The sequence below is a fragment of the Bubalus kerabau genome, chromosome 4, assembly GCF_029407905.1.
Source record: "Bubalus kerabau isolate K-KA32 ecotype Philippines breed swamp buffalo chromosome 4, PCC_UOA_SB_1v2, whole genome shotgun sequence".
NCBI lineage: Eukaryota > Metazoa > Chordata > Mammalia > Artiodactyla > Bovidae > Bubalus > Bubalus kerabau.
In genome coordinates this window covers 118792085-118812397 of record NC_073627.1, presented here as the reverse complement: position 1 = coordinate 118812397, position 20313 = coordinate 118792085, and the positions used below count along the sequence as shown (strand labels likewise).

At 37.4% G+C, this 20313-nt stretch overlaps 1 protein-coding gene across 5 annotated transcripts in view; it reads right to left on the bottom strand.

Annotated features, from left to right (window-relative positions):
* The window catches only part of PCSK5 (proprotein convertase subtilisin/kexin type 5), a 521444-nt gene that overhangs the window by 235828 nt on the left and 265303 nt on the right, over positions 1–20313 (bottom strand). For 4 of the 5 annotated variants that reach the window (XM_055578327.1, XM_055578328.1, XM_055578329.1 and 1 more), the window contains exon 10: positions 10215–10318. In XM_055578327.1, coding sequence (XP_055434302.1) covers positions 10215–10318 — 104 coding nt within the window. Of the gene's footprint in view, positions 1–5552; positions 6332–10214; positions 10319–20313 lie in introns of those variants that run through there. The other variant, XM_055578332.1, reaches the window with a different exon arrangement.

Here is a 20313-nt window from a genome sequence, read left to right as displayed (position 1 = left end):
CATAGCTAAGAAAAAGAATACTGATGTAAAACTTAAGAAAGGGAAAAAGTTACTTATAAACTGTAAATTAATCTGTCACTCTACCTGCAAGAGACTCACAGTGACTCCAGAAACTAACCAGAATTGTGTCACTCGCTTTCTTTAAATGTCTGCAAACTGACATGGCAAATTCAAAGACCACAGCTGTATGTGAAAATAATTCAAATATTGGAAGTTAAGTGGCTTTCTGAAGTTCATGGTGAACAATAATAAGCAACAAAAAGACTGGTTTGAAGGAAATTTGTGAAGTCTTCTTAAAGTACAGGTTCTGGCCTGACACTTTTCAAGAAACAATCTCTTCACACCCTTTGCCCTGGGTTTATTAAAGAGTCATTTCCAAAAGCATTTCTTTGTCTTCACTTAAAAAAAAAAAAAAGAATTTAGCAAAGATGATTATATATACCACCTCTATAACTCTCCTCTTAGAAGGAGACCAAGAGATGATAAAAAATTCCACTGAATGTCACAACCTTTGAGGTGAGGAATATACAATTGCATGCTAAGATGAGAGAAAACATCATTGCAAGAGCATTTTCACCCGTTTTAGCAAGTCAATTTCTTCTATCTGTGTCATTTTGTAGCACATATCATAGGACCCATGGATTTACACAATCAGCTTAAAAAAGAAAACTTTGACATCAAAGCAACTGGAACTGACTTTCTTGAAAGTCATTACTGTTATCCAGCTCACTTTCTCAAATCACTGCAGTGGCTCCAAAATGTTTTTCAAATCAAATAAGAACTTTTTACTCTAAGATTCAGGTAGCTTTGTTCTCAGTTTCTTTTAAATTCATTCATCACATGACACCTACCCTTTTTGCATACTGGGCTCTCTTTCTCCTCCCTTATCCTGACCAATGCTTTTAGCACAGCTGTTTCCTCCAGTTTTAATCCCCAAATCCTCCAAGAGATACGAAGAAAAAATAATGCATCTATTTAAACTAACTGCTTTATAAACTATTTCATACAAGTTTTGGTTCCCAGGAGTAGCTCTCAGACTGAGAGTTCAACAGTCTCTTTATACTCATCTATGCCTCTCATCTAGGTTATATACATACCATTAACTCAAATCACTCATGATCAGCAGATTATGCTTTTCTTCAAAACTTCTGAGTCTACCTATTATTTCTTGAAATCCAAGTAGTCTTCCAGAAAAGCAGAGAACACAAATAAGGAAATTAATCCTTCATCCAGAACCATCAACTAAAATCTTGGCAAATGGAAACAAGAACCCAAATCAGATAAAATAGACTACAGAGAGGGGGACAGAATTACAAGAAATATATGAATATAGTAGTGAAAGGCATATTTGCAAGGGAGAGTGGAGCTGGTTTCATTCCTAAGCTACATTCTGTGTGTGTGTGTGTATGCATATATATACATATATATATATAAAATGCGTGCTCCATTTTTATCATACAAAATTCTAACAATATTAACCGTTTATTAATTCAATATTAAATGCCGTATGGAAAGATGCATAACATGTAGATGATCAAGTTCCCTGAGTGTCTACCAAGAAGGAAGAGCTGTGCTCAACTCTGTATATGATACTGTTTTCCTTCTTCTTCCCTTTGCTACACACTGCAGCTAGGATGAATGGTCTTCCAGCTTTTCCTTGATTGAGTCTTAGTATGTGCTATATACCTGGCCTGAAATATTCTTTACATCTGGTTAGTCTTTTGGACCATCCCCTTACTCCTCAAAGTCTCTCCTTAAATTAGGTCTTTTGCCTAGTGTGTAAAGTTTAAAAAGTTGTAATTTGTCCACACAGAGGCTTGTCCATGAATATTCATACCAGCTTTACTCACAACACCCCCAAATTAGAAACAGTAAAATTATCCATGGAAAGGGGACTCTTCATGCACTGTTAGTGGAAATGTAAATTGGCGTAGCCACTATAGAGTAGAGTATGGAGGTTTCTCAAAAAAACTGAAACTAGAACCATATGATCCAGTAATTCCACCCTTGAGTACATATCCAAAGAAACCAAAGCACTAATTTGGAAAGGTACATTGACCCCAATGTTCATAGTGACATTATTTATAATTGGTAAGATATGGAAGTAACCTAAGGGTTTATCAACAGATGAATAGATTAAGTAGACATGGTATATATACACAACAGAACACTACTCAGCCATAAAAAAGTATAAAAGTTTGCATTTGTAACAACATGGATGGACCAGGAGGGTATTATGCAAGTAAAATAAGTTAGAGAGAAAGACAAATACGGTATGATACCACATATATGTAGAACTTAAAAACTAAAACAAACTAGTGGATATAACAAAAAAGAAACAGATTCACAGATACAGAGAACAAACTCACAGCTATCAGTGGGGAGAGGGAAACAGGAAGAGGTAAGATACTATATACAAAATAAAAAAGCTATATTGTACAACACAGGGAATATAGCCAATATTTTATAACTATAAATGGAGTACAGCTTTTAAAAGTTGTGTCATATACCTGGTATTTGCATAATATTATAGATCAAATATACCTCAATAAAAAATAAAAATTAAAATCATCTATAAAATAGTGAATGATAACAATAGAATACAGGTCAGTAATAAATAGAATAAACCCCTCATATACTTAATGATATGGATGAACCTCAAAAAATATATAGAGAGAAAGAAGCCAGTTTCAAATAATCCTATCTGTATGAAAGTCTACAAAAGACAATCTAATCTATAGTAATAGCAAACATATCTGGTTGCACAGGGCAGGATTAAGGGGGTGGCGGGGGATAAGAAAGAATGCAGAAGAACTTTTTGGGGTGATGGGAATGTTTTACACCTTGGCTGTGGTGATGGTTATATAGATGTATACATCTGTACATTTAAAATAGTACTTCTTATAATATGTAAACTCACTCCAATAAAGTTAAGAATGTATGCAGATTTCCAGATGTACTGTTTATTTGTTTATAAAGCTGGGATTCAATCCCAGGTTATTTGACTTTGGAGCCCATGCTCCAAACTACTATGCTAAGTGAGATTTTTTTTTGTTTGTTTTAAATTAACATAAGAAAATCACTGTTTTAAAAATCTCTGTAAGAGATTCTCTGTAAGAGAATTTTAAAAATCTCTATAAGAGAATGTGCATGTATGTGTAGGTAAGTGTTTTCCAATAAGACAGCCTTGGCTTAAGTCTTTCAGGCATCTTATTTTAGAACTGGATTCAGAATCCAATTATTAGTGATTCACATGAATTCATTTCCTTACTACATGGTTAACAACACACTTTTGGTCTGAAATAGTACTGGCCCTGGTTGATCACTCCCTGTAATTACCAAGTTTACAGCTTGATGATTTTTATCTTTGTCTAAAATATCAGTTGTAACCACAAAATATTAAGCTTTGTTAACATGAAGGATAGCCAAACTCATTTGCTGAAAGAAGAGTTTTAAAAATACCTAAGGAAGTCCAGCCTCATTAGAATTAGCAAAATTGAGTTTCATCAGGTGATAACACAAAAACAGACATCAACTCTCTCTTAGGTATACAAATTTTGCACATTGTTAAAAAATCAAATTTTATGCTCGTAGCTTTTATACTGTACATTAATGGCTAAAGAGTTGTCAGGACATTTATAACTACAATTAGTTCAAATTTCTGTCATTAGTTCCTATGCTAAAACAAATTTTCAAGATTTAGTAGGTTGAAGTCAAGGTGATATTTAAACATTAAAATTAATTTGCAAAACAGTAGAACTGTGTTCATATATGATTATAATATAGTCATTGATATGCAATTATGGAATAAAAGGAAGACCTATTGTGCTAATTTCATTACAAAAGCCTTAATGCATTTTGTCTTGCTCACTCAGATAATTTAATTAACTTCACCCCCAAAACAGTATTCTAATTCACAACGCAGTTCTGTATCTTTATCCTCATTTTGCAGTAGAAAGCTGTGACATATGAAAACACACTTTAAGAGTCTTATCTTTGTCAAGACTCTTTTTATGTTTGATATTTTCCAATTTCAAAGCACTTTTCATTCAACTCAGCTTTCTCGTTATGTTTGGTATTTTGTTACGCACATTCTAAAAACCCAAGGTACAAAAACTTTAATTGGTTTCTTCAAAGGCCAAAGAAAATATCAACAACAGGCTCTCTACTAGAAGAAGGTTAAGACTGTGGCAAAACCACAAAACTACTCTAAACATAATTCCCTTCATTAACTAATTATATCTGGTAAAGAGGTAACAGTCATGTAGTACAACCATCATTTTAATTCTATTTTGAAGATGGATTTTAAGTGTGAAACCACATACATTTAAAACTTCTGTGTGCAGGGGTATAAAACAAAATTATCCCCAAAGTCTAACAAACCTAACACTACCATTCAAAGACCAGCAATGAGAAAACAACATTTTGTTTGCATTTTCATTAGCAGAAAATATTTTTAAATCTCACATATGTAGTATGTATGAATAGAACACTCTGATGGGGCAAGTGAGCACTGTGAATGCAAGACTCCAGATTGAGCAGTGACCAGGCAGATGGCTGTCAGGGGTCCTATACTGCTGTTTCCAGGTAGATATTTAGGTATATCATCCGAGAGACAAAAGAATAAAAGTAAAATCCCTAAATTATGTGTGATTCATATCTTTTTTTTTAATAAATGAGCAAGAAGGTAAGCTCATATATTCAATGATCAATAAATGCAAAATGAAAGGTTTTAAATTAATAAATAAATAGAGTTCATAGAGTACAATGGAATAAAACTCAGAATCTTGAAAGAAACTCAGGTAGCATTTCTAGGGAGCAAATTTTATTAGGTAGGATCAAATGTATTTATATACCTCTCTGCATTTTAAAAGAACTAAAGGCTTTATTTCTGAAAACAGGATTGGGACCAAAGTCAAGCATCTGATTTGAATATCCCCTCCAACACTGACCAGATGAATAACATTTCACTTTGACCTTTTTTTGAAAACTTGATGTGCACATTTCCAATTACGGTACATTATGGACTTTAATCATAGCTACCAACATCACATCAGCATGCTAGGTGGCAAAGATAAAATATTATTTGTACAGTGAAATAATATGATAACAATATAGCTTTACTCTTTCAAATGGTAACACATCAGATATCACTTTATATATGCAAAAATAGCCGCACACATTTCAAAACCTTTAGTTTCAATTCAACACATGGCATGCTTAATGGTTTCAGCACTTCTAAATTCTTTTTAAATAAGCGTTACAAACTGGAAGCAAGACAAGTAGGTATTAAAAATATATTGGAACATCTTAAAATTACCAGCCCTACCAGTGGAAATAAAATGATGGCAATTAAAAGTAATAAAGGTTATTAAAAGTTAAGGGCCTCTGAGGCTAAGAAGTCATGTTAGACTGTCAATTGTTTTCCCCACAGTGGGAAATCAGTTAGAAATAAAAATTTAAAAATCTAGTAGTTTAGTTGTGGTCAAAGAAAGAGTCAATGGGGGATGGGGAGGTTTCAGCAACATGCTGGTAGAAAAAAAGAGACTTACATAGTCTGGGAGGGCAGTGAAATGGAAGGCGTGGTAACCTCGCTCACTTAGTTGTCATTTTGATTTTCAATGACATTTTTTTCTTTCTTTCGCCTAGTAAAGATGACAGAAGTTCCTAATTTATTATCTGACGTCTATTCCTGTTCCTAGATTTAAGAGAGTTTAACTGTATAATATCAAGTTATCATATCCAAATACAGACACTTTGAAAAAAAACTATAGCATTGATGTTGCATGCATTCAATTAGACTTCTCATAGCTGCATCAGCAAACCAGGGCTATGGATGTGGGGGAAAGATTCAGTGAGCACAGCCCAGGAGACTGGGGAAAGAGATGGGTAGGAAATAGGTAGGGTCCTCAAATTAAAGCAGAAAGAGGGAGGGGTTCTTCCTGAAAGGCTCTGAGCCATGGATTCTAGAAGAATGCAGAATTCAAGCAAGCCCTCTCTAGGGCCCTAGGATCCATACACCTTCTATGCAAAAACAGAGCTCGTGAAAATGTATGTGGCATGCCACAGGAGAGATTCTTTCATTAGCTGCCTTCTGCTGCTCAGGCTGGGCTGCATTTTAGATAGTGAGAGAAGGGTCACTGACACTTTTATAAACATGAACCTGAAAGACTGATTGGATTTGACTGGAGGGAGAAAAAAGTACAGCGTAAACTTCTGTTTCTGTAGGTAAATCACAGTGCAGCCAGATCACAGGAGGCAAAGTCATAGGACCTGGACATTTCCTTCTGCTTCTGCTCTTTGGGTGTGCTTCATCATGTGTTGGGCTGGCCTGCTGACAGTGTGCAGGAAATATTTGTGAATAAGTAAATCAGGAGACTATGTAAATTAAATTCCTTGAAGAAAGTCACCCAGATGGCAAAACCCTCACTTCTGTGGTTGATTTACACATTTTAAGGAGCACGAGGGGGTTATTAAAAAGAACAGAAAGGAAAAAAATAGAAAAGACATTTCATAAGAGCAAAGGGAAAAAAGGAGAAAGAAATACTAAAGAAACTCCCAAACAAACAACTGAATGCCAAAGTTGTCTCCAGGCATTGCAAATGTTGGTCAGTAGCAAAAATACTGGAATTTGGATTTTAGTTCTCTAGTGGCAGATAACACATCTGTTGATGTGGTTGCATGCAAATATTTTCCTATTTTCATGCATAATCTCAGATTCTATCTTAGAAGAGGTTTAAAATCAAAAGGTATTGTCTGAAACTTAGCTAGGATTATTCACAGGATAAACATATCAAAATAACATCCAGTTAGTTTTCATAGGTATGTATTCATTGAATTATGTTTATTTTAAAAAACATTTTCTACAAAAGGTATTTTATCTATGTTAGATTATTATTATTATTATAAAGAAGCAGCAAGATAGAATCATTTTAGTTCAGTTAACATTGTTAAAAGTTAAGCTACCATAACATAAAAATGTTGATGAGTGGCTTCCAGGTTTGGGGCTGCCTTTACTGTGAACGAATCTCACGACAGGACTGTTTATAAATTGATCTCACTGTAAGGAGAGTGCAGAGAAAGGGGAAGAAAGTTCTCTGCATCCAGCTCATCTGTAACTCGGCTCTCAGAGAAACGCACAGAGGAGTCAGTCCTCCCTAGGCAACTTCCTTGCCTGAATGCAATCTGTCCGTGCCAGTTAACGGAAGCCAGCAGTTGCTTCTGGAAGGAATGTCCTTCCAGGGGCCAGGAATCCAGGCCCATAACACATGTAGGTAAGAGTGGATTAAGTCTGCCTCGAACGGAGACCCACATCAGTCTAGATCTGATAGCATCTGGGTCTGTTCTCTAACTTAGATGGACTACACGTGGGTAGGTTCAAAGATATGTAAGGATGCTGTATGAAAGGCACTTGGCAGGGTTTGGGGAAAGACTGATCTGTAGGGTGCTGGCTTCTTCCAAGTTATCAGTGAGAACTAAGACTATCAAGACTATTGATGGAGAGACCCCCAAACCTAACTGGTTGTTACACTGAGCTGTCTGCTTTACCAGGTGAGAAAGAGGAAATCTGGACATTAATACTGACAGCCCCATTGCAGAAGAGTACCTGCCAACCAGTTTATGAAATTCTAGTGATTTGAAAAAAAAAAAACAAACCCCAACACCCCACTCTTCATACAAGTTAAATCACTCAACATGAGGCCGTAGGAGCAAGCCCAGGGAAGCACAGGTGTTTTCAGATTCGTTTCGTACCTACATCTCACTCAGCATTAGGACCAAGCCCAGTGGTAAGGGCGCGCACCCAGGGTTGCAGGCTTCTGTTTGCAGGCAACTTCTGTTGCCTAAGGAGAAACACTTGGCCATGTGTTCCCACTAAGTAAGGCCTGCAAAAGCTGGCTGACCTAATTTAAAATATGAGCTCTCATTGCATGAACATTTTCCAAGCCTTCCCTATTTTTTGTTCATTCAGTTCTTATTCCATAAAGTCAGCCCATCTTTCTCCAGTCCTAGTGACCTGCATTCCCCAACCCCTGCCTGCCAGAGCACGACTCCTCTCCTGCTAGCCTCTGCCTTCACCGCTTTTATTTGCGGGATGCTAGGGAGGGGATGGGAATGCTTAGAGAAGGGAAGAAAACGTCAAAAATTCTTCTTATCATGATCATGTTTAGATGAAATATGGGGCTTGCCATCAACAAAATTACAAAACAATTCCGCTGGGAGTCCAGACCATTCAGGGTAATTCATCTATGAAAAAGCGAACTTTAATTGTTACTCTTGGCAGTAATCTAGGAGAAGAGTGAAATATTATACTAAATATTGCCACGTGCAATAGTAAAACACTCTTTGCCCCCTGCCAGAAGCAGTGGATAGCCCCCTTCAGACTCAGGTTTGGATCTGGTGAGATTCAGTCTAAAGCCTCTGCTTCCCCCTCTCCAAAACCAACAGAGGTTTTCAAAAGAGTTGCGTTTTTTATTAGAACCATTTGCTCTTTTTAAGTTGCCAGAAAGGAATAAGTAAAACTAAGACTTTTATTTGGGTTAAAGTTGATTCCTCAACTTCATGGAGGTCAATGTACTTAGTGTATGAACCTTCTACTAAGAAGTTCATTGCAGTGTTGAACTAACCCAGGTTATGTTTTCATCCCTTCCCCCACCCCATCTTGCTCCCCAAACTCAACCCCTTGACTGCCTGAATTTATAGTAGGGGTTGGAAGCATGTGGAAGCTAATCAAAAGGAAACATACATATGGCAAATTACATCCTGGATTTTCTCGAACAACTGAACTTTCAAATGTTTTTTATGCTGCACATAGCATTTACTATTTTGGGACTGTGTCTTGATTTGGGCTTCAGAAAATATGATCTCAACTGGTATTTACAATGCTTTCGATTAAAAGCTCATTGAACACTGCTGCATTATATAGTTTACAAGCATGGAAAGGTGTTTGATAATACTTAAAAGAAGAGGGCTAGTCTTTATCTTTTCTAAAAGTGAAGTCTTCAGTGAAGATGTTAGTCAAAGAACTCTTTTATATGGCACTGGTTAACTGGCATATTGACAGGTTTTGGCAAAGCATGAGACTCTAGTAAGCTACTTGCAAATAATTTTTAAAATTACACATTACATTTTCAGCATGAATATTCATATACATTGAGTATAATACACTATGGATATATGGAAATCATACATGAGATATTCTATATAGTTAATATTATTCAGCTTCTAAACTAAGTTGGGGGAGTTAGGGCCTGGAAAAATTAAATGACTTGCCCAGGATTATTCAGCTTATTACCAATGATCTGAGGACCAGAACTGCAATTTGTAAGTAGTTATTCCTTCTGTTATGGAATACTGTTTTTCATCTATAGGGATATATAATGATACAAATATTATTTGGGAATAAATGTAAGTCTGCAGATATGACAAAAAGTAATCTTTGTTATAACTTAAATTAATGGTTTAAGATTTAGGTTATCTGAAACCTGAGTAAAGACACTAAACTGTAGGACATCCACTTTATTTAATTATTTTCTTTTGATTATAGCATATGTTATGTATGGCAACAAACAAAATAAGGAAGATAGTTTGAGGAAACTATAAACCTTATCAGCCACGGGAAAAATAGTTAGCACTTATTATAGCCTGTGTACACTTGCATAAGACCGCATTATGAAGCTTCATAAGAATTATTAGTTTATGTAAAGTAATGTCATAGAATTAGGCCTGTTTTCCTATTTGTGGAAGTTTGGGGAAAACAAAAACAAAATATATAGAAAGCATAGCCTACCAACTAACAGTGCTACCCTCAAAGGAACAAAAGATACCAGGTGTTATTAATCGGAAGTAATCACTCCAGAAGGTAAGGAATTTTTAAATTCATTGTTACAAATATCACTCAGATAATCAAGGACAGCAAATAGTAAGCTAACAAGGAGCCTCATAGGTCGACGATACCTGGGCGATGGTTACCTTTAAAAAATCTGACCTATGATATGGGAAGCCAAGGAAATCTGCCATAAATATGTTGTTTTAATTTTTTTAAAAGAGGAATCTGCCTTTTAAATTTTTTAATTTTTTTACTAAGAGATCAACCTCTTCCTGTGTCAGTACAAAATTTAAAGTTTCTGTGGAGGGGTTCTGTTTCCTGCTCTCCATTTAAAATGGGGGAAAATAAAAATATTTTGCCTGTGACAGAAGATGAAAGAAGTTCTCACCCTTAAAACCAGCAGCATTGGTTTTCCAGTCATTAGCGTTCAAATGTCCTGCACGGGAAGTCCTGACAATAACATGCTGCACGTCTCTCCAGGTCAGAAACGGACTGGGGAAAGACAAGGTAAGAATCATTGTACCAAAAAAAAAAAGATGGGGGAAGCAGAGAGTCACAAGCAAATTAAAAAAGCAAAAGCAAAAGGGCAAAGTACTAAAAACAAAGGGTCAGCGATTTGGGTTTGGGATAAACAAATGCCAAATGCCGCTCTTGTTTTCCACTTGGAGAGGTGACGTTAGTCTTAGGGAGGCAGAAAATGTAACCTTTAATTTGAGAAATAATGTGATACTAGTGGATGTAAGGTTTTAAAAGGGTGAGGATTTTCAGTTTCCTCAAAAAGGCTCCCGATTCTGGCCCTGTCATCCTGTGTGTAGAATCCTGCATCATCATTAGAAAATTACAACAAGCTCAAGTCAAAACCGAAGGGCTCTTGAACATTGCTTGTTCACTTGTTTAGCCAGGCAGTAGACTTGTAATTTAACAAAGAACTTAGCAATGTTAACCATTCTGGATGGATGTGTGGGATAGGAAAACAGTCTAAGCTGAAACTGAGTCTCCATTTTCAGTGTTCTGAAGGCAAGAGGATGTGGTACAGAGTCCAACACTGGCCACCAAGGCACAGACACCTATGGGAGTGATCTTAATTTGCAATAAACAGTTATTAAATTATTGAATATCTATTTCTAACAGCTGCTGGCACTGAAGATCACAGACACTACTGAATGGAAGATACTTTCATCAGAGAGCTGCAAAACTAATAAACACACAGAAAACAAATCCGAGTATAAATTCACAGTCTTTCATTCTCTTTCAAAGAACATGTTATTTTCTAGACAGCATTTGACTCAGTGCCTGCAAGAAATTCTAACCAGGATACTTATTCAATTCAATCTTGAATGTGAGCTATGACTTTTTTCTTATACTTAACCTGGAAATATGGCAACTTATCATGAAGCTTGTGTGGTTATTTTCTTTGCTTCTCGTCTACCACTTTCATTTTAGAAGGATATTTGCAAAGGATGGGTCAGAACATTTGGGGGAGGAGAGAGAATGACTTGCTACCTCCCTTGAGGTATGACAGGGGCAGGTGGTAATCTCTGCACCCCCTCATATGGGCATGTATGTACTCTGGTGTGTCTCCATGCAGACAGAGATCCTGCTATCTTTATAGCTAACTTTCAGTGATGAAACTGCACACTGCTTCCCTTGATACTACATTTTCTTATCATACTCACCACATCCATGTTTTTGAGGGTGGCCTCCTAATGAGAGGGGGCCCAGCGACCATTTTCTGGCTCCTTCATTTTCTATCTATGTGAAATTGACTTTTCAAAGAGTCAGTTTCCCCACTTAGAATGTGGATGCTAATATCTACTTTACTTTGTTGTACCAACTGAATCAAAGTATGGTTGCCCTTTGAACAATGTGGAGGTTAGGGGTACCAGTCCCTGAACAGTCAAAAGTCTGAATATAACTTATAGCTGGGTTTCCATACCCAGGGTTCTGCATCCATATATCCAACCAACAGCAGGCTGTGTGGTACACAATTAGTGAAAAAAAATCTGCATATAAATGGAACTGTGCAGTTCAAATCTATGTTGTTCGAGAGTCAGCTGTCATGCCAAGTATTTAACCTAGTTCCTGATGAATAATAAGGCATTAGAAGTGGTAGACAGTACATCATTTTGCTAAAATTAATAGCCATAGTTCCTATTTAATGATCTGCAAATGAAGGAGATGGGGATAGAAAAGTACTACAGAGTTCTTATACCTTTTTGTTATGTTCTTAGATGAAAAATGAGAGAGAGAGATTACTGTCATTTCCAAGGTTTCCACAGGGAACAAGATAGGATCCTGACTATTTTCTAAGACTGCATTAACAAAAGAATGTACACTAAGGAATTAACACCCAGGCATATGAGTTTTAAAGATATGAGAACAATGAAAGCAGACTTATTTTTGCTTTGTTTTGATACAATATTTGTTAGGAACCAACTTTAGAACCAGACAAGGTTCAACAACTCTCAAGAAAGGGAGGGAGGTTGTGTGACGGATCCCAGGAAGCAGAAGAGTTCTGGTTCTAAAACAATTAGCATATTTGGTTCTTAGCTAACTAATACTGAATCCACAACAACAACAACAACAACAACAAAAACCCTTGGTAGATTCAATGCGTTACAGTCAGGAAAATTAGAAGAATGAGTCCATGGATAATTCTGAACACTACTCTCAAGATGTTTTAGTTCTGCCTGAAATGCAATGTTACTCTCCTTTCCCTTTTCCAGTCCAGTTACTTGGATGAGGGGCGAAAAGAACAACAAAAAGTTCAGTGTGGAAAGACATTCTAGTCACTTATTTATGGGAAAGCAAAATCCACTTAAGTGAACATGTATGCTTTTATTTTTTTCATGAGCAAACAGATACCTAGAAGTACACTTGGATTTGATAAATATGTCTAAATCAACCTTGTAATTTTAAAATAACATTTAACACACAGTTGAAACTTTCACGTAAATGTTACCCTTCCGAGAAAAAAAAAAGAAATCACGCAAGTTTTCTTGATACCTATCACCAGGGTAAAATTCCTTTAGAAATACCAAACACACAGTTCTGACCATTGGGAAATCATTTCCCCACTGACCCTTAGCATTAAAAATAGAATAATAATAACAGAACAGGAAACACTTATCTTGTACCTTAGGCACTTGTATTCAGGCACATTCAGGAAGTCTCCTGCATTCAACTCAGCCTGAAGAAATACGAGTTACTTGCTCTCATGCTGAGTTGCAAAAACTAATTCTTCTTGGAGTGCTCATAATTAGAAGGGAGAAATTAGCTTCAGGAAATTGAAACTACACGTGGAAATAAGGAGGCATTCATATAATTTTACTGTGACATTTGATAATGCACAACTTCAGAAATGATTTAATTTCAAAATTTCCTGAATTTCACCAAAATGAAGTGAGAAAGATAATATGGGAAACCAATGTGTTTTTGAAGCAGTGGTGTTCCTACCTGCGAGGATAATTGATCAGCTTGGGAAATAGGCATAGGTTAAGTGACTAGTATCCTGAGAGAACTCTTATTTATGAGAAAGTCTGAGTCACAGTTTATGACCTACTTGTTTCATGCTCACAGGGATGATGTAGGAGTGAAGAAGTCATCAAACTGGAATAAGCCACATACAGAGTGAAAGCAGGCTGCCCTGTACGGTGAACCCACAGTACCTGACAGTAACAGAGGACCCCCTGAAACTTACCCTATTCTGCCAATTACCCTGGACTCACACTCCACTGGCCTCTCTCTGACAACCAGCATGCCTCTCACAGCCAAAGCCTCAAAAGCTTTAGGGCAAATAACAATCAAAAAAGCCCAAAGTCTAACCAACCTGGAGAAAAAGAGTGGTACCTCTCAACTCTGAGCCCAGTGACCACCAATCTCATAGTAAGCCACCAGGATTAAAAAAAAAAAAAAAAAGAAACACCACCAGGAGTTACACCACATACCCCTTGGGTTTCTTCTCAGAATCATTAACAATTACCCTTGGCCAACAATACACACATAAAGGTCACATGCATAAATGTCTGCAAAATGTGGCTAACTAGTGATGATCTTTCAAGACCACATGATTTTCTGAGGAGTCCTGTACGTGTCATCTTTCCCCGTAAGGGATTTTGCATCATTTGATGACTTCAAAATAGTAACCAACATTTACTGAACACTTGGCCAGGGGCAGGTACTGAATGCTGTATGTGTACGTGTACTGTGTAATCTTAAAAAAGCATATGATAGAGGTTAAGTTTTGATTCCCATTTCACAGATGACAAAAGTGAGACTGAGTTCCACATAGTAACTCAAGGACATACATACAGGTAGGTTGTGGTAGAGCTACAATTCCAACCAGCCGCACTCGGCTGCAGAGTGTGCAGTCAATTGCTATTTAACACCATCTACAGATAGATCCGTGAAGCTGAAACCAAAGTGCACACAGTGGTTTGTCAGGTGGTTCTCTAACAGCTGGGTAAGGAAGCCAAAGATGGCACACCCTGTCCTCATGGCCACACAATTTTGTGCCCACTCTGTCAATCTCAACCCAGTTGGCTAGGTTTTATTTGCCACAGAATTCAGGAGATTCTTGAGCCTTCATTGAGTTTTCAGGTTCCAAAGGCCGAACTTTGGCACACTCTATCAAAGGTAAACAGAAAGATACTGAGCTAGGAAAAGCCATATTCCTTTTCTAAAATAATAGTTTATCCTAGATGTCATAACATCCTATCATTCCTCAGCATTTGTTATGAACTGGTTGCCTTGCCTGACACACTCACACTTTGATGTGGTTTAAAGCCTGATTAGGTAACGCCTCCCCAATTAGGGAGCCTCGGCTGAACCTCGTCCCAAACACTTCCAGTGGCCAGCTGCAAAAACAGGATCGGGAACAACACTATCACTACCTTGTGCTTGTGCCGCATTTTTGTTCTGAGCTGTTCAAAGCATTTCATGCGCCCAACAACAGGTTTAGAAGAAGTAGGACAAATCCCGGGAGAGACATTCTGTCTAGTGCTTCTCATTGGACGTCTAAGTGCAAGTGTTGCTGTGGCTAAGTCGCTTCAGTCGTGTCCCACTCTGTGCGATCCCATAGACGGCAGCCCACCAGGCTCCCCCGTCCGTGGGATTCTCCAGGTAAGAACACTGGAGTGGGTCTAAGTGCAACTGCTAGCATTTAAATTAAAAAAAAAAAAAAAAAAAACTCTCCCCAAGAGTTTTCCCAGATAATTCTGCAAACATGTGAATAAATCTGTACTTGGTGGTCCTTAAAAATAAGAACTAATTTTAAATCCCGAATGACTGATTCACCTGCATTTATTAAAAAGAAAAAATAACTCACCTTTCCCTCAAACCCCCAGATGGATCTATCATTTGTAGAGGCAGTTTAAGGACAACCAATAAAAGGAATATCAGAGGCAGTTTAAGGACAACTGATAAAAGGAACAACAAATGCACATCTTATTACAGAAAGAGACTAGATCAACAAGAGGAACAACAGCAAATGCAAATAATGAAAACCGTTTCCTAAACAGCACGTGCATGTGTGTGCTAAGTTGCTTCAGTCGTATCTGACTCTTTGCGACCCCATGGACCATGGGATTCTCCAGGAAAGAATGCTGGCATGGGTGGCCATGCCCTCTTTCAGGAGATCTTTCCAATGCAGGGATCGAACCCGCATCTCTTATGTCTCCTGCATTAGCATGCAGGTTCTTTACTACTAGCACCACCTGGGAAGCCCTTAAACAGGACAATCTTTTTTAAACACAAGAGTGAGTCCATCTAATGCAATGATGAGAGATCACGTGGACCAGACCCATAGGGAAACAGCATGAGCAATCACCATCATCAATTATCCAACTTACTAAATAGTCAACCCAAAATCTGAGACCAAAGCAGTCTCTTTTTATGTTTCCTAAGCGTGTGTAAAATAAAAATGGGAATAAGTAGCCAAAGATGTCATTGTACAGATGCTAAATAAGCCAGCAATTATGCAAAAGGATTTATTGTGAGTTGGAATAACTAAGATGTGGCAGAAGTGTTTAAAGCATGCAGAGATTGGGAAAAACATTACTCTGACTGCAGCCTATGTGTGCCAACAATGATTCAACAGAACTTTCAACAAAGGGCACAAATCTTCTTTTGTCAGGTAATGAAGACTCCAAGGGGATCAACAGGTGGTGAGTCCCACTGTGAGCAGGAGTATATCACTAAAGGGCATGTATTTGTTTTGTGTTCTAAATTTATTCAAAAGTTCTAGGCCTAATGTTGGGTTGTAGTAAAAGAAAACACAGTTAATAATACCTCCAGATTTAGAAATATGACTTGTATTGGTATCACTTGGACCCCTGCTTCAGATCCATCCACACCTGAACCAAAGCAGAAAAGATAAAAGAAAAAAAACTCGTGTGAGATCAACTAAGTAAAATTTTTATTTTACTCGTTTGTGAAACTACTCACTGATTCCCTGAATTTAGTCTAAACCAAAGGTATGGAAACTTGGTGTCTAAACATATTTAAGACAGCCCCTAATTTACAAAGAAAAATTCTGTCATTTAAACTGAAGTGCTTTCTTTCCATTTTAAATCCTGGCTTATCTGTAGGATTTGTTGTTACACCTTAAAGACATTGATTAAGTTCCCTGTAGCCTTACAAATGATGTTTTGTTTGTAAGCTCAATAATCATTTCCTTGAAGTGCTTTGCTATGTAAATGCTTATGGAATAAAATCTGATGAGAGGTCAGGCACAGGTACTCTAAGCTGAGATCACATGCACCAAAATCAATTTATAGTCATGGAACTTTCTTTCCCACCTTCTCTGTGGTACCCTCAATTTTCTCCGAAAATATTACCCTGAGATTACAAATTCTGGCCATTCTAAAGGCCTCTCTCCTAAAAGGAACCATCTTACCCTGTTGGTGGGAATGTAAATTGGTACAGCCACTATGGAAAATAATAAGGAAACTCCTTAAAAAACTAAAAATAGAGTTCCCATATGATCTAGTAAGTGCACTCGTGGACATATAGCTGGAGAAAACTCAAATTCAAAAAGCTACATGTACCCCTACGTACAGAGCAGCACTAGTCACAATAGCCAAAACATGGAAGCAACCTAAGTGTCCACTGACCAAAGAAAAGGTATGTCGGGAGCCCGCGTGAGGAGCTCCACCCATGGCAAAGGTCATGAGGAAGGAGGCTTGGCATACGCAAAGGTGGGATCGAGCCTCAGGAGTTCCCCTGGAAATTCTCGAGCATCTACCCCCAAAACCAGAGTCTGCCTACTTTCTGCTTTGTGCTCTCACCTACACCTCTGACTTTACGGGGGGCTGTCCCCCACTACCTCTCTCTGAAAAAAAAGAGTTAACTTACAGCTCCAGTTAATAAAGTTTCTGGGTGTGATAGTGTTTCAACCTACAAACTCCTTTGGAAGTCCTCTAGCCTGCCTGAATAGGTTTTTTTGGGCCACATGTGATTGCTCAGAGCCTCCCAACTGTGAGAGGCATGAGATGTTCTAAACTGTCTAAATACAGATTCCTTTGAGCAGTTAAAAGATTGATTAGAAATTGTATGGGTGAAGGGTTTTTCACTTGTTGGGCCAATGTTTGCTGCTAAGTCTCCATATCCCTTACCTGCTGTGTCCCTGGCAGTGTATTGATTAATATAATTGGTATAAGTAGTAGCTTTAATGTTTGTAACCCTGGACCCTTGAGTTAATTCTTTTTCTTGTTATAGCCCACCACACCTTTGCCCTGTAGGAATGCAACTTTATCTAATGCTTTTAGAGGGTGAATCACCTTTAGAAAAAAATAAGTTTTCTGAAGAAAGGGTCTTAAAAATGTTAACAGGCCTCCGGGCCAGAAGATGATGCAAATCACCTAAACTTTTACATATGATAAGTTTGCAAGAAGAAAGCCCGGCTTACTGCATGACTCTACCCCTTCCCCCATTATCCTCTATGCATAACTTAAGGTATAAAAACTACTTTGGAAAATAAAGTGCGGGCCTTGTTCACCAAAACTTGGTCTCCCCTTGTTATTCTTTCTCTCACCTTTTGGCTGAATTATTCCGCCTCTTTTCTCCACTAAATTTCCTCACTGAGCTATCCTTATTTCAGCCTCTTTTCTCCACTGAATTTCCTCCCTGAGCTATCCTTATTTAACCACTCTTTATATCCTTAATTAACGTTTAATTAAGCAATTGTTTCCTGATCCTCGCTAACGCCGTCCCCGCTTCGAATTCCCTGGATCCACCAGGGCTGGACGCCGGCAAGGTATATATGTGTACACACACACACACACAATGAAATATTACATGTCCATAAAAAAGAAATGAAATAAATAATGCCATTTTGCAGTGATACTGATGAACCTAGAGATTATCATACTAAGTGAAGTCAGACAGAGAAAGACAAATATCATATATCACTTATATACAAGAATCTAAAAAAAAATGATGCAAATGAACTTGCAAAACAGAAAAAGACCCACAGACATAGAAAACAAACTTATAGTTACCAAGGGGCAAAGGCGTGGATGGGGAGGGGGGCATAAATTAGGAGTTTGGGATTAACATACACACACTATTATAACCGAATCACTTTGCTGTACATCTGAAACTACTATGCTTCAATTAAAAAAAAGGGGGGGGAGTCCTCTCTATGCAACCACAATCGGGAATCTAAATATGACTCTCATTTTTGTCACCAAACTTTGAAATTGGTTGAAGTGGACAGAATATATTGGTATGAAAGCTTCCTTCCTAAGTTTATCCTGGTCAAGCTAGGAGAAACTCTAATCTGGGACAGAAGCTGGAGGACACAGCTCACTCTTACCTATCTGCTAATTTTGTAGGCTATCTAGCGCTGGGCATAAATAAATACATTAATTCTAAGCTAATTGATCCTGTCCCACTGGAAGACACTATGACTCCCATTATGTATTTCTCATTTAAATTTGTTCTCAAAATAATATGAACATAGCTTTCAATCACATGAGATTTATACCAATCTCAATATTGGTATGTTTATACCAACCACATGAGATTTATACCAATCTCAATGTTGACACATGTGTTTTGGAGTCAGAAAGACTTGTAGTTAATGATGACCTACTGCTTAATAGGTCTGTCACCCTAGATCATTTACTAAAACCTTCTGGACTCAGTTTCCCACCTGAAATGCAGAAACAAATTCACCACCTCAATTCTTGGTTGCAAGAATTTGAAGTAATGAATATGAAGAGCCTGGCATATAACGGGCTCTCAAAAACTGTAGTCATTATGATTAAATAATCATATTTAATAATCATAAGAGGAACAACGTATTATGTTAGAGAAAAATTTAGAAGGACCACTTTTTGAATTTATACTAACATTTGATGAACTTCTATTCAATTAAGCTGTTTTCCTCTATCCATGGGGTTGCAAAGAGTTGGACATGACTGAGCAACTAACACTTTCCTCTATGCTCCTAAATTTTAATATTATGTTTTTAGTTGCTATAATAGTTGAGCAAAATACCATTTCCAACACCTTGACATATTTCTTTTTAGCAAAATAATGATGCTGCTGCTGCTAAGTCACTTCAGTCGTGTCCGGCTCAATGAGACCCCATAGACGGCAGCCCACCAGGCTCCCCCGTCCCTGGGATTCTCCAGGCAAGAATACTGGACTGGGTTGCCATTTCCTTCTCCAATGCATGAAAGTGAAAAGTGAAAGTGAAGTCACTCAGTCGTGTCCGACTCTTAGCGATCCCATGGACTGCACCCTTCCAGGCTCCTCCATCCATGGGATTTTCCAGGCAAGAGTACTGGAGTGGGTTGCCATTGTCTTCTCTGAATAATAATGCTAAGCTGTGACAAAAGTTCTGGTTTTAAAAAATGATGTTGGAGGCAGCAAGCTGACTGGTTGGGAAAGAACTGCTTGTACCCCTTGTGATTGTAATGAATCCTATTTGTGGAAGATCTCTTTTGATGGCTGGACACTGATGTGACATTGTAGAAAATGTTAAAAATGTTCTTTGATTTGATATCCTAGTGCTTTTTAAGTACCGATGTTAGAATGAAGACTGAACATACTTATTCGCTTAACTGAACTGCCAGACTGAAGTGTTTTTGAAACTTTTCTATGCAGTTTAAGGATTTGCAGAGTTCTCACCTCAAAAGCCAGCAGGTGAACCCATGGACAGGCAGCAAAAATATTTACTGCATCTCTGTTATTACTATTATTTTAAATTATAGAATTTTTCTCTCATTATTTTTTCCTGTTAAACACAAAATTAAAATGATCATTTTTTATATGCTTTTTGACAAAGTATGTTTTTAAATGGAGGCTTTCAACATTCAGCTTTAATTTTAAACTTAAAATTACTAAGCTTTTTGGATTCTAGAATTTTAAGTAAATGTTATTCTATTTTAGACACTCTTGGTTTATTATGTCAACTCCTAATAATTTTTCTAATTATTAGACTTCAATAGGAACAGAAAATATTTTTCAAAAATTTCATG